Source organism: Rhinatrema bivittatum, chromosome 6, assembly GCF_901001135.1.
Source record: "Rhinatrema bivittatum chromosome 6, aRhiBiv1.1, whole genome shotgun sequence".
NCBI classification, from domain to species: Eukaryota; Metazoa; Chordata; class Amphibia; order Gymnophiona; family Rhinatrematidae; genus Rhinatrema; species Rhinatrema bivittatum.
Window position 1 is genome coordinate 32,284,334 of NC_042620.1, and position 23,504 is coordinate 32,307,837.

At 44.7% G+C, this 23,504-nt stretch overlaps 1 protein-coding gene across 1 annotated transcript in view; it reads left to right on the forward strand.

The window, feature by feature from the left end:
- The window catches only part of PDIA5 (protein disulfide isomerase family A member 5), a 316,663-nt gene that overhangs the window by 137,974 nt on the left and 155,185 nt on the right, over positions 1-23,504 (forward strand). The window contains exons 9-11 of the mRNA XM_029605221.1: positions 7,539-7,630; positions 7,759-7,830; positions 13,283-13,419. Of these exons, the coding sequence (XP_029461081.1) occupies positions 7,539-7,630; positions 7,759-7,830; positions 13,283-13,419 (301 nt within the window). The remainder of the gene's footprint in view (positions 1-7,538; positions 7,631-7,758; positions 7,831-13,282; positions 13,420-23,504) is intronic.

The following is a 23,504-nucleotide window of genomic DNA, read 5'->3' on the forward strand; positions in this document are numbered from 1 at the left end:
CAGCCCCGATGAAGTATCATTGGGTATTCAAGCGGTTAAAGTGTTAAAAGCCCCTGGACCTGATGTATTTTCAAGTAAAATTTACAAGATTTTGGTGGACCAATTATCTCCTCTGTTTTGTTCCACTTTTGCGGCTTTGATTACCAAAGGTCACTATCCCCCTAACATGAACAAAGCAGTAATTACTGTAATTCCTAAACTGGGGAGAGGACCCAACTTTAGCATCTTCTTACTGCCCGATTTCGCTGATAAACTCCCTGATATGGAGTTGTACAATCTTGCGAGTTTATTGCAAATTGTACGAGATTGGTTATATGACGATTCCAAATATACAGATATTGAAAATAACAAAATTATGACCTCTGACATAGATCTGCATTATGTTCTACATGCTTCTGCCAGCAATCAACCCTCGGGGATGGCTCGCAATGTGCTGATTGCACCGCTGCGCTGGGCATGGAAGAAATTAGTGGCTCTTATAAAGTTGAATAGCAATTGTTCCCTGTATTTACCAGTACAGGAAGTCCAGAGTTCCCCCCCCCCAGGGTCTCATTCATGGAAATTTTTCAGTTGGAGAGAATAGGGTATCATTACTCTTCAACATGTATTGACAGAAGATGGGGGTTTGCTATCATTTCAACAACTGAAAGATCAATTTAGCCAGAAAGACTCAGATCTTTTTACATATTTACAATCAAGACACTTTTTTTTTCTCTGCCTAAAGAGGCATTAGGTATGGCTAAGGTAGAACTGGTAGACAATGTTTTCCAAGTGGCGCTTACAAAATTTTCACGTGCGCGGATACATAAAGGATTACAGAATAATAAACAGGTTTCTTGGGTAAAATCACTTTGGGAGAGATGGAGATTGGAAAGTAATTTTTCTCTTTCTCGGGGGGGGGGGGGGGGGGCATGCTTTCCTGTTTTCAGCACCTGAAATCTGTCTCTTCGAATATGTACTTAGGGAACTACAATTGAAATTTCTTCATGGAGCTTAAATCACACTGGCAGTAGCTCATAAGGCACGAATTACGCTTTCTGAGGATTGCCCAAAATGCTTACAGGAGAGAGGATCTCTCACTGATGTGTTTTGGGCTTGTCCAACTATTAAAACATTTTAACTTGGAGGGTATTCCTGTATTATAGAATTCCTGTGGAACTGGAATTGGTGTTATTTGGCACAGGCCTTCCCAACAGTGTGAGGAAAGGAGAAGGTAGACTCTCGGTGCGAAAAGCCCTGGTGCAGGGGAAACGCTCTATTTTGTTGCAATGGAAGGAGACAGGTTCTTCGTCAGTTTGGCAATGGAGAAATGAATTGCACAATATGATGTTTATGGAATCAATGTCCACACAAACGTCCCCCACTTATAAAAAGAAGTTCCTGATTATCTGGCATAAATATATTCAGAATCTTTCTGATAGGGCTAGGAGTTTACTTTTAAATAGTTTGTAGACAGCACAAGCTGTATCCCACAATCACTGAATGTATTTGATACTGATCCGTATATTTTTTAAGGTACTTGGGGAGTCTGAGGGAGGGGCCGGGGGCTGGAGGGGAACTTGGGAGGATAAGATTTCCATGTTGGTGTATTTGATCATGAACTCGCCTGACTGGACCAGAGTAAGCCATTCAGGTTGAGTTCTGTATGGTAAGCAAGAGCCAATGTGGACGGGAAGATTTATTCGGGGGGGACAAAGGAAAAAATGGAAGCAATAATGGTAATGGAAGCAATAAAGTACCATGTTAATTGTTAAGCAAACTGTTGGATGCTTCATTCTTGTATGCTGTTCTGTGTAGTTTGTACTCAACTCTCTAATAAAGAAATTTAATCAATATCAGTTTATGTACTTCTCCAGGAGCTTATCCAAACCTTTTTTTAAACCCAGCTATACTAACTTTCTTAACCACATCCTCTGGCAGTGAATTCCAGAGCTTAATTATGTATTGGGTGAAAAAAGATTTTCTGATTTGTTTTAAATGTGCTACTTGCTAATTTTATGGACAGCCCCTAGTCCTGTTCAAGTCCTTAACATGATTTTTGTAGGCCTCTATCATATCCCCCCTCAACTGTCTCATCTCAAAGCTGAACAGCCCTAACCTCTTCAGCCTTTCCTCATAGGGGAGACGTTCCATGCCCTTTATCATTTTGGTTGCCCTTATCTGTACTCAAATGTTCAAGAAAGCTTAGTGTTAGTTCAATATGAACAGGCAAAAATAGTATAGCTAACACAGGCAGAGACTCATATTGAATTAACACTAAGTTTTCTCAAACATTTGAGTGCTCTAAGTACTTTCAAATTTTGGGTTCCCTCCCGACATGGCAGGTGTCAAGGGACCACTCACTCTTCCTTATATATTTTTGGGCTTTATTCTGTTTGCTACACGCTGACGCACTGCAAACTCTGCCTAATAAAGTTTAAATTAACCTCTGATGAATTTTATGGACATTTACAGTGATTATATCCTTCCTCTTTCTTTGGTGATTATTGATGGTTGGATACGTCACCTAATCCTGTTGCCATAAAATCAACTGAGGAGAAGTCAGACTTAAGATTTAAAATCAGTCTGAAAAAGGAGGTTTTAGATCGGATTTTTAATATGGTCAGAGTGGGACAGGATGTATCAAGTCAGAGAGGCTATTTTAGGCATATGGTGCAGTAGTATGGCAAAGTATGGATTGGAAATGAAGAAAAAGAGAATAGTTGGGAACTGCTTCCCACTGAATGGAGATCCCAAAGTGGGATATAGAGGAGGAGCTAAGAGAAGAGAGGTATCAAGGAACTGCAGAGTGAAGGCATTATAGGGGAGTAGAAGTGTAAACTGTATTTGCAAGTGAATGGGGAATTAATGTAGTGAATTTAGAAGTGGTGGTCCCATTGTTATAAGGACATTTGAGGAAGATAAGTTACGAACCGAAGTGAAGATAGATGGTTTGGTGGGAGACCTGTGAGGAGCAGATCACAGTAGTGTAAGCAGGAGTGAGGAAGAGGGGTGCAATGAGAGAATGGATAAGGGTTTTGGTGGAGTGTTAAGAGAGCAAGGGAAGGATTTTGCTGATTATAGGTAGATAACATACTTTAGTAGCATTTTGGATGTTTGCAGTGAAGGAGAATAGATATTAAAGATCTCCAGAATGCAGGCTGGGAAGATTAGGCAGCGACCTTGTTATCCACAGAGATATAAAAAGAGGGAAGAAAGACGATAAGCTCCACCTTGGCCATGTTAAGTTTAAGCTGATGGTGGGCCATCCAGGTGGCGATGTTGGTCAAGCAGTCTGAGATTCGGGACTGGGTTCATGGTGAAATGTCTGGTGCAGAAAGTTAGATGTGGGAGTCATTGGCATAAGAACAGTATGAAAGCCATGGGAGGAGATCAGAAAATCAAGGGAACAAGTGTAGAGGGAAGAGTTCAGAACAGAGCTGTAAGGCACAACAACCAGATAGTGGGGTAGCAGTGAAGGAGAATAGATTAGTCGATAAAAAGCAGGCCAGTGAAGTTACATGGATATTCAGTAAAACATACCCCTCTTGAATAGAAGATAAACGTTATCAAGGTAACTTTTTAATGCTGGTATTTTTCTGATCAGGCTTACTTGGCTAACTGAATATCAGCACGCACAGGCTAAAATGTCACTATGCCCCAGATTGCCTCCATTACGCCTCTTTATTTATAGTTTTGCTGATAAGTTTACATACCACTGGCAGAATTTGTAAGATGTATAGCATTTTAAGAAAACATGAGTGATCAGACAAAACACATATTTGTTATTTTTAATTTGTTTCAAATTAAACAATTGTATGCATCACAGAATAGCACAATCCATAGCAATAAGGAAATAATAAAATGGTCCTGATCAAAAGTTTACAATCCTTTGAATGTTTGGGCTGATATGGCCATGAAGGGTAGATATCCACACCTGTCTTGTTTGATTGTAATTAGTGTCTGTGTATAAATAGTCAGAATTTTTTAGCTCTTGAGAAACCCTTGTGCATTTCATCTAGGGCTGCACTGACTTTGGGTACTGAAGCATGGGGAAAGCAAAAGAACTGTCAAAGTATCTGCAAGCAAAAGTATTTCAACTTTATAAATCAGGAAAAGGATATAAAAAATTATCCAAAGATTTGAAAATACCACTCTGTACTGTTCAAATTCTGATCAAGAAGTGCAAAATTATGGGTTTGGTTAATACCAAGCCAGACCAAGAAAGATTTCAAACAACTGCCAGGAAAATTTGTTGGCATGCAAAGAAAACCCCACAAGCAACTTCTACTGAAATACAGGCTTCTCTGAAATAAAGTGATGTGGGTATTTCAGCATGCACAATAAGGAGATACTTGAACAAAAATGGGCTACTTGGTAGAGTTGCCAGATAAAAGCTATTGCTGCAACAATGACACAAAGCAGCCCTTTTACAATATGCCAAACAGCACCTTGAGAAGCCTCAAAACTTCTGGAACAAAATAATTTGGAGTGAAGAGACCAAAATCGAATATTATGGTCACAACCATAAATGCTATATTTGGAGAAGTCAATACCATCACTTACCATGAAGCATGGAGGCGGATCTCTGCTGCCTTGGGGGGTGAGAGCCGCGGTGGCACATCGAATTTAGTCAAAATTGATGGCAAGATGAAAGCAGCATCTTATCAGAAAATACTGGAGGAGAACTTGCATTCATCAGCCAGGAAGCTGCGCATGGGACCCTTCAGTGGCTGCAGCAGAAGAAAGTGAAGATGCTGCAGTGGCCCTCACAGTCTCCTGACCTCAACATCATTGAGCCTCTTTGGGGAGAACTCAAACATGCAGTTCGTGCTAGACAACCAAAGAATTTACAGGATCTGGAGGCTTTTTGCTAAGAGGAATGGGCAGTTTTACCACATGAGAAAATAAAGGGCCTCATTCACAACTATCAAGACTGCAAGCCGTCATTGATGCAAAAGGGGGCAATACACGATTTTAAGAACTAAGGGGCAGATTTTCAAAGCCCTACACGCGCCGGGCCTATTTTCAAAAGGCCTGGCGGCACACGTAAAGCCCTGGGACACGTGTAAGTCCCGGGGCTTGAAAAAATGGGCGGGATGGGGCAGGAGCGTGGCCAGAGGCCTCCGTACGGCTGCTGGGCCGGGGGATCGTGTGCCGGCACTCGGCTGGTGCACGTAAGTTATGCCTGCCTCTGCGTAACTTCCACAACAAAGGTACGGGGGAGGGGGATGGGGAAGGTGGGGGGGGGGTAAGGAAAGTTCCCTCCGAGACCGCTCTGATTTCGGAGGGAACGGGAAAGCCAGCTGGTCTCCCCGAGGGCTCGGTGCGCGCAAGGTGCACTAAGTGTGCACCCCCTTGCGCGCGCATGTTATAAAATCGGGCGTACATTTGTACGTGCCGGGTAGCGCGCACAAATGTAGGCTGCACGCGTATGTTTTAAAATCTGCCCCTAAGGGTGTACAAACTTTTGAACAGGACCATTTTATTATTTCCTTAATTGCTATAGTTTGTTTAATGATTGTGCTATTCTGTGATGCATAAAATAATTTAATCTGAAACACATTAAAAATAATAGAGGTATTTTTTTCTGATTACTCATCTTTTCTTAAAATGCTACACAACTTACAAATGCTGCTAGGGGTAGGTGAACTTATGAGCACAACTGTATCTGGCTAAATGTTTTTGCAGGTAATGAGTTACCTGTACAAAGTTTTAGCCAGAAAGTGGGGGCGAATATTAATATCTCTGGTTAGGTAAACCTGACAAACCCTTTAAATATCAGCATCTAAAAGTGCAGTCAGAGAGGTAAGAGGAGGTCTGAAATCGAAGTGAGGACAGTGTCAAGGTGTCCAGAAATAATAGATAGGTCAAGAAGCATGACGATTGAGTAATGGGTCTTGGTAATGAAGAATGACCTGGGGCCCTGAGGGAAAGCCAGATTAGAGTGGATTAATGGTTTGAGATGCAAGAAAGTGAAAGAAGCAGAGATAAATGATATTTGAGTAGTTTTGGATGTGAAAGAGTTTGAAAGCTGTGGGGAATCATTAAGGTGGAAAGGGATGGATTGAGGATGCGATGGCAGGAATGACTGTGGGGACGGGAGATGCAGGTTGCAGTGGGATCTCATTTTGAGCAAAGGAAAGATTCTGCCAAGGGCCCAGGATGCTTTTAAAAATGGAGGAGGGGAAAAAAAACAGTGGCACCAGCTGAGGCTGAATTCTTCCATCCACTCGCTCTTTGATTCATGCCGACATGTTCAGGGCGACCATATTTACCTCCACGTCAAAAGGGCCGTCCTGAGCAGCATGCTGGTTTTACCCCCGTCGCATCTGTGGACTTGTAGGATTTCTTATAAAACTGGAACCCCAATGCCTGCGGATGCAGTGAGCGTGTTGGGGGGGGGGGATCAGGACTGGCTCAGTCCATCCCTTTCACACGGATCTATGGGGTTAACCAATCAAAAGCATTTTTCTGCTGGCACGAAGTAAACAAACGAGGGGACAGAAGAAAAATCATTGCCTATTACTTTATTGGGCAAAAAAATCATTGCCTATTACTTTATTGGGCGGCATTCGACACCGTCAACCACGCCATCCTTCTGGATTGCCTAGAGGATATCGGCATCTCCGGATCAGCCCACAACTGGTTCAAGTCCTTCCTCAACAATAGGACTTTCAAAGTCAAAATCAATAACAAGGAGTCACCTCTAACAAAATCAACCCTTGGCGTACCACAAGGATCCTCCTTATCTCCAACCCTCTTTAATATATACCTCCTCCCCCTCTGCCAACTGCTTACAGACCTCAACCTAATTCACTATCTGTACGCAGACGACGTGCAGATCTTAATCCCCATAACAGAATCTATCTCAAAAGCTCTCACCTATTGGAATAACTGCCTTATATCCATCACTAATCTACTCAACAGCTTAAATCTGGTTCTCAACGCCTCAAAGACTGAGTTCTCCTCATCTCCTCAAATGAAAACAATCTTCCTCCTCCTTCACCACACAACTCTCATATCACCTGTACGCACGTTAGAGACCTTGGGGCAATATTAGACAATCGACTAAACCTAAAAAAAATGGTCAACACAACTTCCAAAGACTGCTTCTACAGACTACAGGTTCTGAAACGACTTAGACCACTCTTATTTTTCCAAGACTTCAGGACAGTCCTCCAAGCGCTACTGTTCGCCAAAATAGACTACTGCAGTGCCCTTTATCTTTCTTCCAGCTTGTTTTAAGCCTCCAAGTTTTCTATTCCTTGTTGATTGTAACTTTGACTTATTCCTTTCTTTTGTTATCTTTTGTTTACCAGAATCTGTTACCCCAGTTTTTCCTTTGTTAAATGTAAACCGATCCGATATGGTTATGTACTATGAAGGTCGGTATAAAAAACTGTTAAATAAATAAAATAAATAAATGCTCCTTTTGCTTTGTAGCCCGCTCTGCAATTTTTAATGCTGAAAGTACACCAGTTACTGCTCAGAGGAGGGGGAGGAGAGGAGAGAGAATTACTTAAAAAAATAAAATAAAATCTTTTCTTTTTTTTTAGGTGCTTGCGGGAATGAATGTTCACTCGCCTGAATTTGACAGAATTAGAGAAGAGTACAACATCAAGGGCTACCCTACCATCTACTATTTCGAGTGAGTTTCTCTTCCTGCCGGCCCAGTTACTGCGGAGTTTTAGTTTCACATTGCACGCGCCTATAAGGATTTAGGGATTAACGTTTTTTTTTTTTTCTTTTTCTTTCCTATCCCTGTCGTTTCAAAAGGAAAGGGAAACATCAGTTCCAGTTTGAAAACTACGGCGCCACAGCCAAGGAAATAGCAGAGTGGATGAAAAAGTAGGTGGGCCCGTGTGCTGTCCTCAGCAGCGCTTTTGTGCTGGCTCTCTGGCAAGGCCGCAGCCTGACTTATTCAGTGTCCGTCATAAATCTGCTCCTCGCCGTGCAAACGTCCTAAGAAAATAAGCACTACTCCAGGCAAAGGTCCCCTTCTAACTTGATATTCCAGGAGCGATCTATTTACTGCTTTTACTAATGGGTAGCAGTTTTTATGAACTATCGGGGGAGGGGAAAAACTGGTAAATTTTCAAATCCATGAAATGTTTTCTGAATTTATTTTTTTTTTTGTGCTTTCTAAGCAGTTCAGTAATCCAAACTGCCAGGTGACCCAGTTTCTGGAGGAGAAACTTTTTTTTTTGCCAGTCCTGGCTTTTGAACATATAACAGCGCAGTGGTGGAGTGTGACGATGGTCTTTGCTTCTTCCATATGAGATCAGCACCACTGGTGCCATAATTTGGGGAGGGAGCGTCTAAAAGCCAGGACTATGGGCTAAGCTCAGTGGCAGTGCTGCTGTGCGGGGCGGGTTCTGGATTCAGCTCCCCAAGTCCTGCTTTTCCACTGCCTGAGTCAGCCTTGGTGCTGCGGACACTGGTGAGGGGGGGGGGGGGGGGGGGTCTCTGTCATCGTGCAGCGGTTACACCGGACCGGACTTGGGTTCCCATAACTGTAGGATTCTGGAAGGGAGCACTGGTTTTGTGACCTCCCGGTTGGAGGATTGTCGCAACAGCAACTGGGCTGAGTGAGTTGGGAAGAGGATTTATATAACTTAGGAAAAGAAGGAAAAAAAATACATTCCTGGGTAGCTGCGAGCAAAGTCACTCGCTGCAGTATAGCCCATCCTTCCTCCCTGCTCCCTTCGCCTGCCCTGCTGTCGGGTGCTGTATAGGCAGTCCTGTGCCCCTCTGATGTTCACAACCTCTTCCTTGTGTAGGCTTCACTCTGTGAGCAGGTGGGTTGCAGAAGTTCGTGGTGGGTTTTTTTTTGTTTTGTTTTGTTTTTTCCTTTTGTGGTTTGGTCACCCTATGACAAGTTGACAATAGAGGCTTTAATTCTGTGATCTTTGGACGGTAGCATTTCAGCATCTGTCAGGTTTCGGTTTACTGTTACTGCCGCGTGCATCACTGGGGCAAACAGCCAGTTTTGAAATGATGGTCTCGTCTTTGGCAAATGCAAACTTCCAGGAAAGGGAGGGAAAAAAAAAAGTTAATTTTCCAGTCGATACTCAGTGTTGGTAATAGAAGGACCCCAGGCTGTATATTGGGGGGAGGGAGAGGTGTCCACGGTTTATGCACGCTGCTTTTTTGTCTCCTGTGCGGTTAGGTTGTAGCTAGCGGTTTGCTGCACTTGTGTCTGTTAATCGTCTTGACCACATAATACCTTGCTAATCCCTTTGGAAAGGATTGTGGTTTTTGACTCGCTGCTTTGACATCGAGCCAGGACAATATTAAAAAAAAAAAAAAAAAAAAAAAAATTCCTCGGGAATTGCTGGGAGGTTTTTTTTGTTTTTCTGCCTAATGATTCTCTTGGCTAAGGAGACCCAGCGGAGTCAGGGTCCATTGTTCTTGCCCTCCTTGGCCTGTTTTTGTTTTGTTTTTTCCGTCCCATACTGAAAAGCTTTTCCTGCAGGAAAAACAGCAAGGCCCCTTTCCCTTCCCAAGCTAAGAAAACTTCTCCTCATGGCTCTTATAAAAGAGTGATAAATACTTGCACTACTGAAGTGGCCAAACCCTCATCCCAGCCTCACTCCTCAGCCCTTTTGGCAATGCTACTACGTAAGTTAAGATGGGGGGGGGGGGATAGGAGTTTATGGAAGTGCTTATAGATAGCAGTACTAGGTTGGGACCCTCCCACCACCCCCTCTCAATCTTTAAATATTTCATTTGAAACTAAAAGAAAACAATCGTTTAGGTTCATATTTTTATTTAACTCCTGGAAAGGGGGGGGGGGGGGGGAGGATGGATATTCGTGTTACAAGTTTTTTGGGTTGTTTTTTTTTTTTTCTAAAGGCTTAGGTCCTCCCTCCCCTTGGAAGAGCCGCTGCTCTGATTGACATCGGAAGCGCCTCGCTGGGCCGCGCACAACTGCGGGCTGAGCCTAGGCGAGCTTTTGCGCGACTCGAGGGAAGGGAGGCCGTTTGGAATGCAAACTTTTTTTTTTTTTGTTACAACGCCTTGCCGGGGGGGGGGGGGAGAAAATTTTCAAAGTCATTTACGCGGCTAAATAAAAAAAAATATATTATATATAATCTTTTTTCCCAGTACACTGCGGCTGTTTGAAACTTAGGCCCTCCTTTCAGGTCAATACAGTAAAGTGGGGCCGCGGTTACCCCGCACCTAACCCGCTTTCTACTCACTTTCCGGCCGCGTTAGCCCTTCCTGCGATCCACAATCCCCTTTAACCGATTCTTACCGCCTCTTTAAATCACCGGGTAACCCCTTCCGCACGCGGCATGTATATTACATGTAAACCATCGAATTAGCTATTCCCTCCCATACAGTAACGCGCGCCCCGACTATCGCTATTTTACCCTGCCGTTTTGCCCCGCGTTTAACCCGCTAACTTACTGCCTACCCTTACCCCTGCGTTAGAGGCAGGGGTAAGGGTAGACGGCAAACTTTTCCCCAAAAGGAAACCTCTAAAAACCTAAAATCCCCTCCTCCCGAAGCGACTCGACATTACTTTCTGTTGCTTTTCAGCCCCTTCCCTTCTCGGCCGCCCTCCGGAGGGGGCAGCCGGTGGCGAAAGCGGCTTGCAGCGTTCCCCCCCCCCCCCCCCCCCCGCGCAGGTCCCGGTTCTCCTGGCTCGGCCCTCATCAAATTGTGAAGTCAGGTGAGAGCCCACTGTTCTGTGCCCCCTCCAGTCAAGGCGCGAGCGAAGCGAAGCGTACTTTCATTGGCCTGAGCGCCCGTCAATTTGGGCACTCCAGCCAATGAAAGCACATAGACGGGCATGCGTGACGCACGCCGTGACGTCACGCGTGCCCGTCCATGTGCGCCCAAATTGACGGGCGCTCAGGCCAATGAAAGTACGCTTCGCTCCGCTCGCGCCGTGACTGGAGAGGGCACAGAACAGTGGGCTCTCACCTGACTTCACAATTTGATGAGGGCCGAGCCAGGAGAACCGGGACCTGCGGAGGGGAACGCTGCGAGCCGTTTTCGCCGCCAGCTGCCCCCTCCAGAGAGGGCGGCAGAGAAGGGAAGGGGCTGAAAAGCAACAAAAGGTAAGTTGGCACATGTCGAGCCACTTCGGGAGGAGGGGATTTTCGGTTTTTAGGTTTTCATGGGTTAAAGTTGGGATCCACTTCCTGGTGCCTGTCATTTCAAATGTCATTTGAAATGACAGGCACCAGCGCACCCAGGATACTGTGTAGGCGCTGTATTAAGCGCCTATACAGTAAAATGGGTTGCGCGGGCCTAACGCTTCGCCTAACGCTTTGCAGACGCGGCTTGCATTTGCAAGCAATTTAAATAGAGTATCGAGCGGTAGGTGATCAGAACTGTGCGTGCGGCAAACGAGGGTGCGCCCGGCACTGCCGCACTCTTTCTAACGTGGCCTTGCTGTGTCGACCCATTTGTTTTTAAAAGGTCCAGGCGGCGTTCCGTAACGTTGAGGGTAGGGTGTGTGCCTATGATGGGGAAAGGAAGGAAAATAACGCGTTCAGATTACATTTTCTTCCCCTCCCTCCCTCCCTCCCTACGTTATTTTCCATGAAAACAAAAAATATATATCTATACCCATAGAAAAAGGAAAGTGCCCATAGCACGCAGGCTTCAGAGAGAAGGCATGTGCCTAATTACTCGGGCTTCAAAACGTGGTGAAACGTCCTAGGGGCCGATGTAATAAGCTGCCGCAGGTTGCTGTGCGTACATGCACGCGTCCACGTGCGGTTTTCCCATGCCAGTCTTGCACGTGTATGTAATAACGTGTTCGGCGCACATAAACCCGCTTGAAAACCCCCAGCTGGTTTTGCGTGAGGGCACGCGAAGGAGGCAATTTAACTATTCACGGGCCTTGCAGGGAGCCGCGTATCGGTCGGTGTGGGGGTTTGTTTTTTTTTGTATGCGGGTTTTTTTTTAGCTCCTGGGTCGGGGCAGGAGTTATTCCGTTGCTGGCATTAGCGTAGCTGTGTGTCTGTCTGTGCAGCTCTGGGGTGATCGTGGATATTCCTTCACTTTTTTCCGGATGCTGTTGGTACGTTTTGCGGGACAGCTGAAGAAATCTCTGCTGCATTTCCTCCATGCTTACCGGCATCCGCCTGTACGGCTGCCGCGCAGTCAGAGATGGAACATTGCTCTGCCCACCTTCAGTCCCACTCCCCGGACCACCGACCTCTTCACTGTTTTATGAAAGGGGAAGGCTTTTCACCCCGCAAAACTGCGTGGTTTGTTACATGGTGCCTCGAGCCCGCGCGCGCGCCTTTCGCCTGCGTTTTCGCACGTGTTTTACTTCAGGAGCGCGGATTTTCTGCGCGCATCTCATTTGCATGCCCGCCCTTTACTACATCCTGCGGAGGCGCCTGCTTATGCCGTGCGCGCTAAAATAAATGCACGCAGGCAGCCTGCCCCGATGTCATGGCAGGTCTTATTACATTGGCCCCCCCTAGAGAGAGAGGACAGTCTTGAAAATGTCCGTCTGATAATGGACCAAAGCAGCACTTTGGAATAAGCCCAAAAGGAGGAAGCTGCAGAACCCAGGGAAGCAGGTAAGTGGATATTTTAAACTCTAGCTAGCTTTGATGCCTTAGCAATATGTTGCAACTCATAAGGGCAGTAATGAAAAATTAAAAGCACTTTAGTGTCTTGTTGTCATGGCTAATATTGGTTTTCCTATTCAGGGATTGACTTTATCTTCCATTGCATTTTTCCCCCCCATCCCCCACCTCTCCTTTTTCAGGCTGTCCTGTCAGGTCTGTTTTGTATGATGTCCTGTATCTTTTTTTTTTTTTTTCCTTCTTTTCAACATCGCTTCTGTATCCTAATGCTTAATTATGATAGATGCAGTTATAGTTTTTTTTTGTTTTTTTTTTTCCTTGATTTCTGGGCTGCGTGAGGTCGTGGCAGTCGTAATGTTAGACCTCAAGGGTTATACTCTTGTTTTGAGGATGGCCAGGCTCAGAACCTGAACCTGTTCCCCCCCCCCCCCCCCCCCCCCCCTCGCTCTCAGCAAATTTATAGATATTTCTCTACTTAGCAGGTTCCAGGGGGACTGCAATGGTATCGCAGCAGTGTGTGCTGGTCCTGGCCATCTGAAATCAAGTCCGGATATTAATGACCTTCAGCGGGGGGGGGCTGTGATTTACAGCTTCCCAGGTTTATAAAGGGCCAGTGCTATACCTGAGCCCGTCTCACTAAAGTTTCACCCTGACGTGCTCGTGTTACGAGTGCTGTCTCCGGACACGCTGCCCGTTTTAGTGCAAAAGACTTGCTTCTGAGCCGTGCATCTTGCTTTTAGTCCTCAGCCCCAGCAGCCGCAAGCCCCCGAGGTTCCCTGGGCTGAAGAGGACAGTTCGGTTCACCACCTGACGGATGAAAGCTTCGACCAGTTTGTAAAAGAACATCCATCTGTGCTGGTCATGTTTCATGCACCATGTAAGTGTGGTTTTTTTTTTTTCTATTCCTTTTACTATTTTCTTAAAGGAAACCTAGCACATGTATGTACAACGTGGCTTGCATGTCAGTTATTTCTTAAATCAGGGGTGCTCAGACCAGTCTTGGAGCCTTCTTAGCCAGTCAGGTTTTCAGGATATCCCTAATGAATATGCATGAGATTTATTTGCATGCACGACCTCCTATGTATACAAATATTTCTCATGCATATTCATTGGGGGGGATATCCTGAAAACTCGACTGTCGATGTGGTGTGGAGGACCAATTTCACCACTCCTGGGTTTAAACGATGCAGACAATTCATATTTTAGATTTTACTTGCCTTTCCAAACCTGAGCCCAAGGTCAGGTTATATGGCAGGAACTGTAGTGGTATTTCCCTGTCCCCAGAAATCTTACAATCTAAGGGGTTCATTTATCAAGCCCCGATATTTTACCGCGGTAGGGGTGAAATATGGGAGAGCGATTCCATGATATTTTGCCCCTCCCTGGGAAAATATTGTGAACATTTTTCTGGTAAGGTGGACAATAAGTCCTGGTAAATAAAACATTGTGGCGGTTTTGCAGTGATATGTGTATTATAGAAAAAAAAACCCACTGATGGGGCAATGGCCGATTGACGCCATTTTGGAAAATGGCATTAACCAGCCGGGGTCCTAAGGGGAGCTCCGGGCTGCCACTAGACACATCTTCTCAAAGTAGGGGAGGTGGATCACTTATTTTTCCCTAAGGAGAGATATGGGGGTGGGGGTGGGGGCCAATAGACATCATGGATTTTAGAAGGGGGGGGGTGTTGGAGGCCTTGGGAGAGGGAAGAAACCGGGGAGGGGGAAGTTAGAACTGGGGAAGTGATCCTTTCGGAAATGAGAAGAGGGGTTTGGGAAGCGGGACGAGTTACCGCTGTTGTACGATTCGTTTAAGTGTGTTAAACATTTTGGCCTGCTGGGCTGCCTTTAAGAGGGCGGCAGTGGGGATGGGCAGGGATCTTCCAAAACCCCCAGAGATTTTATTTTTTCACTTTGCTTGAGTTTTGCAGGCCGTGTGGCACTTTACATTTTGCCACGGGAGAATAAGGACAGCAAAATATCTACACCACCTCAATTTTTGTTAAACTAACACAGCTTCCCTATTTTTGGGGGGAGGGGGGGACCCAGCTGTATTATTTTATTATCATAGAAGCATTAGCTGCTTTGCATGTATTTGAAAAATGTATGCATGCAAATGCACGGAAAGCAGCTAATTTCAATGGGGCAGATTTTTGAGTAAAATATTGCAGGATATTGTGAATATCACATGGTATTACTGCGATATGAGTATATTTTCATTATTACTTATATCAGTCTGATTGGTGCAGCATATAGCTGCCCAAGGGGGTTTACAACAAATTTTAAATATAAATATAAATTAAAACATTTAAAACCGATTAAAACTATTTAAACATTAAAAAAAGAGAAACTGACATTTCTTTCATCTTTGTTTCACTTATTCTGCATAACTGTTTTAATTAATCGTTTGGAAAAAGCCAAGTTTCAACTTTCTTCCTGAACAGTAAATAATTTATTTCCAAACGAATCGCTCTAAGCAAGGGATTCCAAAGATCTATACTTCCACCTGATAATATTCTCTTATAGCTTCCTCCTTTATTCACTTCCTTTCTCCATGGAATCTGCAAAAGGCCATTGTTTGTTCATCTTAAATCCCTTTTTGGAGCATAATTTTTCAGCAATTGCTTTAAATACCCAGCTCCTTTACCTTTCAGTGCCTTAAAAATGAATGCTAACGCTTTAAATTGAATACGGCACTTCACTGAGAGGCAGTGAAGTTGACGCAACAATGGAGCTACACTAGTTCTTCCTGGGCAACCATAAATGATCCTTGCTGCCATATTTTGTACTGTTTGCAAGCAACGAATAGATTTACATGGCAAACCCAGAAATTGTGCATTGCAGTAGTCCATCAGAGGAGTGAAGTATACCTGAACAATAGTTTGAAATGAAGTAGATGTGAATCAGTTATTTACACTTTCGAATAATAGAAGGACTAGGGGGCATTCCATGAAGTTAGCAAGTAGCACATTTAAGACTAATCGGAGAAAATTCTTTTTCACTCAATGCACAATTAAACTCTGGAATTTGCTGCTAGAGGATGTGGTTAGAGCAGTTAGTATAGCTGGGTTCAAAAAAGGTTTGGATAAGTTCTTGGAGGAGAAGTCCATTAACTGCTATTAATCAAGTTTACTTAGGGTATAGCCACTGCTATTACTGGCATCAGTAGCATGGGATCTTCTTGGTGTTTGGGTAATTGCCAGGTTCTTGTGGCCTGGTTTGGCCTCTGTTGGAAACAGGATGCTGGGCTTGATGGACCCTTGGTCTGACCCAGCATGGCAATTTCTTATGTTCTAATGAAGAAATACTCAGTAAAGTCTCAATAAATATCCAGTATTGTGCAATAAATGTTTTTCATTCGTTATAGCCTTATCATAGTTGCTTAAATGCACCCCCTAAGTTTGCACATGAGGCAATGGAGAGTCAAGTGACTTACCCAAGTTCACAAGGAGCGGCAGGAGTGGGAGAACGCAGGATTTGAACCTTGGCTTCCCTGGTTCTCAGCTCTGTTGCTCTAAGCTCTAGGCTACTCCGTTTCAGAGATTTACAAATCTTTCAAATCCAGGATATGAAAATCCTTCCCAAAAAGTGAATTATATCTAATTAGGGTGTTTGATTTTAGGAGTTTATAAACTGAAAATTTAGGCGCTTTCTCTTCAGCTAAATTAGGGGTTCTTCAGGGTACCAAAAATTGGCATTTATCTGTGTTTTCGTGACACAGGTATTATTGTCGGGTGCTTTTTTTTTTTGGCGGTTGAATTCAATGCATTCGCTTGTGCAGCTGTCGAGTCGTCAGCATGGAAAAGGCACAAAAGTAAAGTGGAGCATCCGAAAGTGGGCAAAGGAGGAGGGGATGAGAGAACACTAGGGGAAGTGGCGTTTTTCCAGTGTTCAACTAATAAACACCTATTTATTTATTTATTGTTTGCATTGGGGCTGTTCTATCTGGATCTCCTCCACATTCAGGAAGGTCAGTTCCCACGAGTGGGGTTATGCATCTCTGCCAGCAGATGAAGACGGAGCAAAAGCTGACGTCACGGCCCGTCCCGACCCCAGTCACCCAGTACTCTCGGTATTCTCATTCTCCATTTCCCTTCAGGGGATTGCCTGTGAGTGTAAAAAAAAAAAAAAAAAAAGTTTGAAAGGAGGTATTTGACATACAAGATGTCTATATAGCACCGCTTGCTTTCCTGAGGTGATACCGTGCGGTCCCTCCTTCAGTCTGGATTAGCCCTGAGAGGCGTGGATCTAAATCTTAATTAGCAGTTGCAGGCAATGAAGGCTTTCGCCCTCTCTCTCCATAGCTGGGATCCATTCCTGCTCTCAGCCAGGGAGAGCTGAGCTCAGGTAAAAGTTTTTTACTTAAAAAAAAACAAACAGCGAAAAGAAGATAGAAAGCAGGAGAAAGGGTCTGTTTCCTTGGAGCTCTGCTGTTCCGCTCACGTCTCATAAGAACATAAGAACCTGCCATACTGAGTCAGACCAAGGGTCCATCAAGCCCAGCATCCTGTTTCCAACAGAGGCCAAACCAGGCCATAAGAACCTGGCAAGTACCCAAACACTAAGTCCATTCCATGCTACTGATGCTAGTAATAGCAGTGACTATTCTCTAAGTCAACTTAGTCTCTGGGGTCTTCTGTAAGGTGAGAAGGTAGTGCAGGCATGGCGGATTGAGCAGCCATTTAGCTAGGCCCCACTCCCAGGCTTCTCCCATTTTGGACTCTAGTAGACCATGAGGTAATGTCGCCTTTTTTTTTTTTTTTTGCTGCGGGCCTTCTGCGTGCACCTATGGGACTGGTTGTGTGCCCCATTGGGGTTTCTTCCTTCTGGATGCACATCTTGTGTGTCCAGCTTAGGAGTTTTTCATAATGTCAGTATTGGGTGCCCAGTTTGGGTGTCTAGATGGACGAGCGGCCTAGGCGAGAGTGCTTGGAAGCACATTTTGTGTGCGTCCGTTTTGGGCATGGCTTATACGCACAGGTACTCTAGGCACGAGCCTTTACCGGTCTGCACGCTTAAAATCACGGTGCCTGTGGTGAAGAAGCCTAATCGGATAGCTATTTGTGCCGCCTGCCTCATCGGGGCCATTCAGCCCAGAGCTTTCTTTAAGCCTGTGTCAGCGCTGCCTGGACGCTCGGGGAGATTTACCACCTCCCGAATTTGCCAGCAGTGTTCCTTCTCCTTGGGTCTGAGGGGAGGTGGGACCGAGGGCGACGCAACAGGGGTGGTCCCCTCCCTTGATTGATTCAGGGGACACTAGCTCTCAGGACGTCAGGTTCGGGCCTGTGGGGCCTGGCATGGACCCTTACTCCTTTTCCTGGGTGGAATTCTTCCAAGGATTGCAGGCATTTCTACAGGGCCGGCCTTCTAAATCGGCAGCACCTACTAGGGGTAGGGTCCATATGTGCCGAGGGCTCCTCCACAGTCCAAGTGCTGTGGCACAGTGCATGCTGACAAGGCTTGAATGCAGGTGGATCAAGATGATACAGACGATGAATGGTGCTGGCTCTCCTGATGAGAGAGGGGACATTTCCCCAGATTTGGAGCCTTTTTTTTTTTTTATTATTATTTCTTTAATGAAATTTAAATCAAATCTTCCAAATATTTACAGAAAAGATTACAATTACATAACAAGAAAAGTTTACATAAAACATGAAACTAAAGGTCTATATCCATCCGCAAATGGGGAGAGATAATAATAAAGGAAAAAACCAAATATTACATTAACAAGCTTCTATTACTTCAGGGAAATTGCCCAGCTGCACCACTTCATGGAAAACATATCTGTTGCCTTGATATTTAAGAATGCATTTACAAGGAAACTTTAATTGAAATGACCCATGTGGTTCTAATATCCTCTGCTTCCTAGCAAGAAAAGCTTTACGACGCAATTGAGTATCTCTAGTAGCATCATGGAAAATTGAAATTTTGTGACCAAGAAAGGAACACTCTTTTAAATTAAAAAAACGTTTTAGTATAAGCTGTTTATCATATTCTTTAAGAAATGCCATTAATAATGTAGCTCTGTCATTAATATCAAAATCTGAATTTCTAAAAAAAAAAAAAAAGTTAAATCAAATGATTCATCATTCTGATCATCCACCATTGACTTGGAGGAAGAGGATAAATAAACAGCTTTAACAATAGAAGGAAAGGATTGTTTGGAAAGACTAGGAATGACCTGAAAGAATCTCCCTAGCATTTCCATTGGGGGGAATATAATAGGACACCTAGGAAAATTCAACAATCACAGATTGCATCTCCATTTCTTTCATAGAGATGAGTTGCTCAGACCTCGAAGTCCCTCGTTAGTGACCGGGACTGACTCCTTGGGGTTGCAGAAGGATCCAGTTTTAGTCACCCTAGGCAAGGCTTCTTGTTTCTTTCCCCTCTTAGGTGCAATCCAGGAGTGTGCCAGAGGCATCCTTTAAAGGAGGATGTGTTTTTGGTGGGTTTATAACCTTTGGATCCACAGGCCAGAGAGCAGTTGCGCTTCCCTGCGGAACTCAAGGTGTGGATATCCCTTTGGTTTTGGAATTTTTACAGGATGGCTTGCTTAAGGGTTTGGTCCTTAACACCTTGAAGGTTCAAGTTGCAGCCCTGGCTTGTTTTGGGGGAGAGTCAATGGGAGGGCCTTTGTCTTTCCATCCAGGCCATGTCCTATTTCTTGCAGGGAGTTAAGCATCTTCACACCCCCCCCCCCCCCCCCCCCCCCCGGTTGCGGCTTCCGGTGCCTCTATTGGTCCTCGAGTTTTTGGCGGGTCCGATTTCTCGATCGCCCACCTCAGATAGGGACAGAGATGAAGCTGAGCACCATCTTTTGTGTTCCTTGGACGTCAAGCAGATTTTACTGTGGTACTTGGAGTTGGGTAAAGCTATTCGGAAGTCCGATCGCCTGTTTGTGCTCCATGGTGGAGGTAAATAAGGAGCACCGGCAACGCGGGCAAGGATAGCCCGCTGGGTTAAGGAGGTGGTTACGGTAGCCTATGTGACTGCTGAGGTTGCCTTGCCGAAACAGATTAGACTGCACTCAACAAGGGCTCAGTCAGTATCTTGGGCGGAACTTCGTTTGTTGTTGCCTGCTGAAATTTGCTGAGCCTGCTATGCGGTCATCTTTGCACACCACCTCCAAGCATTACCGCTTGGATGTTAGGGCTAGGGGGGCCGCCGCGTTTGCGCGGGCGGTATTCATTGGACCGCTGGCAGCCTCCCACCCTTCTCGAGATTAGCTTTGGTACACCCCATGTGTGGGAACTGACCTGCCCGAACACTGAGGAAGGAGAAATTACTACTTACATGGCAATTTCCTTTTCTCTAGTAAGGGCAGATCAATCCCGAGCTGCCCTCGGCTGCCGATTCTCTAAATTTGTGGTTAGCCTTTCTTCGAGCGAGCTATGGAGAGTATGGTTCTTGCTCTTCGTTAAAAACTGATAAGGGGCTTCTCTAGTCCTTAGTTTACTAGATATGTTCTTTCATTTGTCTGAGCTCAGTGTTCCTGTTGGTTGGGAAGCCTGAATGGTTGATTGTTAGTAGTAGTGTTCAAGAATAATCAGTTTTGTCTATAGTTTGGCTTTTCAAGAGAATACTGGCGGGCTGATGTCTGGGTGGGGACTATATGGCCGTGATGTCAACTTTTGCTCCGTCTTCATCTACTGGCAGAGGTGCATAACCCACTCATGGGGATTGACTTGCCTTTACTAGAGGAAAGGAAATTATTAGATAAGTAGTAATTTCTCCTTATTGCTTAAAACCTAAACTCAGATGTCCTATATATAATGTCTCTTTCCAGAGTTCACTTTGAATGCTGTCGTATGTTTAAAACCTTTACCAAATGAATTTTGCATTTCCTTCAGTAAAGATGCAATAAACGTCTCCTCTGTGCGCAGACACTGATCATTTTTTTTTTTTAATCTCCAAAAAATCTTAGACTTCCTTTAGTGTTGGGGACAGGCGAGGGGGGGGGGGGGGGAGGGTGAAAGTTTAGGTTGTGAAGCATGGGTGACACCTACTGGCGCATTGAAGGTATCATTCTCATAGGATCTGGGCTTTGGAGGCATGTTCCTGTCTAGTTATCAACCAGTTAAGAGAGGTTTTTGGAGTTTTTAAATCAAAGTTTCAATTCCTTTTTAACGTGGTTACTCATACGCCGTGTGTATCGCCAGAAGTAAGACATTGTAAACCTTGGACTGCACCAGTAGCACTATGGTCCATTGTGAGGTTACAGCAGCAGTTCTGGCACACATTTACTTCAGATAATTCAGCTTGAAAGAAATCTGTGAAATTCTTCTTTCATTCTAATTTTGCATTTCATTCCTGAACAGCTAAATATATGAAGCTTTGGAAGATGTTGCTGCTCCTTAGCCTCTCCTGCTCACAAACTGTAGGGTCAGGATGATGATAGACTGCTCCTCGTCAGAACTCTGTGTTCATTAACAGCATAACGAGCCGAAGAGCAGACTTGGGGATAAATATATATATATTTATTTTTTTAATGGGGTGTGATCATTCAAAGAGCGTAGCATCAGTGGCTACTTTTTCCATTGGGCTTTGCATCCGTTCTGAAAGGGAAAGTATACATAGACTGTCCTGGGGGGAAAAAGCCCTTGCAGATGCTTTGTACCTGCTTTTTTTTGGGGGGGGGGGGGGAAGGTGAAAAACTTGTGTAGTTTTTTGAAAACACAGAACTAGGTATCTTTTAATGCCTCCCCTGGTCTAATCGTGCATTGGGGACGACTCCTACAGGAAATGCAAGTAAAAGCGTGCATGTTGCGGAGCAGCACTTCTACTTCTCTAGCCCCATACAAGGTGGACAATTAACAACAAAAAAAAGCCCTTTTACCCCAGTTAAATGAGCCTTGCACCTCCTCAAGGACAAAATAAGAAAACAAGACCTTTGAGTAAGACCCAGAAAGGAAGGAACTGAGTTTTTGGAAAGGGCAATAAATGTGTGTGTGGGGGGGGGGGGGGGAGGGTATGATTTGACAACTTGCAGGCGGTTGCACTTGTACAGCCGGCAGCAGGGAGATGTCTTTAGTGCAAGGGTATGTGGTTGCAAAGGCGATAACTGGACTTAACACAGTAGTAAAGGTGGAGGAGCAGCTGGACAAACTGTGGTTCAAATGGTCCTTATCTGCCAACATCTGCTAAGTAATGTGACTGCCTTACTTATCTAATCCTGCTAGCTTAATGGGCCGTACAGCGCCCAAATGTTGGCCTCAGTTTGAAAAGATGCATCTCTCTCTCTCTCTCTTGGCTTCAATCCAGACAGCAATGACAAGGCGGTGTTGCAGGCAATTAACTAAGGGACAGCTATCACAAACACTTAACTTGTGTGATTAAAGGAGGTTCTCAAGGCTCTTCTTAAATTTGCTAATGGAGCCGCCCTATGAAATTAGGAAATAAATTACTCCAGGAGCAGGAAGGTAAAGGACATTTCAACCTTATTTGCTATCACCTTGAGACATTTTAAGGATGTGGCTGTCCTATCTCTTAAATAATCTGTCTCTGAAGAAACAAAGCAAAAGAATCTATTGGCAGGGATTCAGGAGATGCAATAAATAGATGTATGCAGTGAAATTGCCAACTTACTAGGCTTTAAATCTTAAACCACTGTTGATATTCTGCAGATGAGCAGAGTTGGGCAGTTCGGTGCTTATGCAACAAACCTAGTTGGGGGGTCAGCCTGCTGATTCAGTAACAGGGGTTGACCCTTATGAGTGTGGGGTCCGGCGAGATTCAGATTAGGTGGGTGCTCCCACCCAACCACCCCTCCCCCCGCCACCCCCTAAAGATTGTCCTGAGGAAGGACCTGGGCTCAGTTCCTGGCACAGGCCACCCGGTGCCCCAGCCCCCATCCTGGATTGGCCAGGGGGTAGGGATGCTAGAGTTGGGAGGGAGACCCAGCCATTGCTCAAGACTGGGCAGACTGGGCTCACTTCAGCTAGATCCTGGAGGTAGCCACTATTCAGACTCCATCGCACGTTCCCTATGCGCAGCTCAAATATAGCTTAACTGCCTTTACTCAGAGGAGACTGCTGTTTGAACGCCAAACCTTATTAACTGGCAAAACAGTCCTACTGGGCATAAACTGGAGGTGAGAGCAACCAGCCAAGTTTGGGCCAAAGAAATAAAGACAAGTAAAATAAAGATTATTTTGCAGGGCTGGGCCAGATTAACTGCTGCATTGCACAGGCTGGACAAACAAAACTGAACCAAGCTGAGTGAAAAACATGGCTAAAATGCCCAGGATTCTCTGCTTGCAAGCCAGATGTTAACCCTTTAGAGCCAGCTGCACTGAATACAGCAGAAGCTATGAATGTGCAGGCTGACCACTAGTTGGAAGTATAACAGAAAACAAGGAACATGCAGAAGCCCAAACTCAGCATGTTCTATAGTGAACATTAGATATTTGCAGTGAGCTCTGTTTGGGATGTGTGCATAGCCATCTTTCAAGTCTAAAGATGTTAGCCAATTCCCTTTAGACAGGAGTGGCAATATTGTGCCTATTACATTATAAACCGATGTGATGTTCCTGACGAACATCTGTATATAAAAGCAAATCAATACATATTGAATTCATCTTGAATGTTTCTCTTTTTAGATTTTTAAATCTCTGAGATCTAGTATCTTTCGAAGATCAACTGTCTTTTTTCGGACTCAGGAAGTATCTTGAATAGAAACCTGTCTCCCCTTTGAGATAGGAGGACTGGTTGAATTGCTTTTGTTCAAAGAAACGTTTGCAATTCTTTCCACAGCATGAGGAGTTGATCTTTTGAATGTTGACAGTAACTGGGGGGATTTGTAAACAGCAAACTTTCAAAGTTCAGAAAACATCCTTTATTTGTTATTTTCAAAACCCATTTGTCCAGTGTTTCTTGAAAAACCTTTCTCTCCCACCTACTTTTCAGGTTTGGAAATGAGTTTTGTTAGCATGCTTGCTTGGATGGCGTGGATCTCTGTAGAG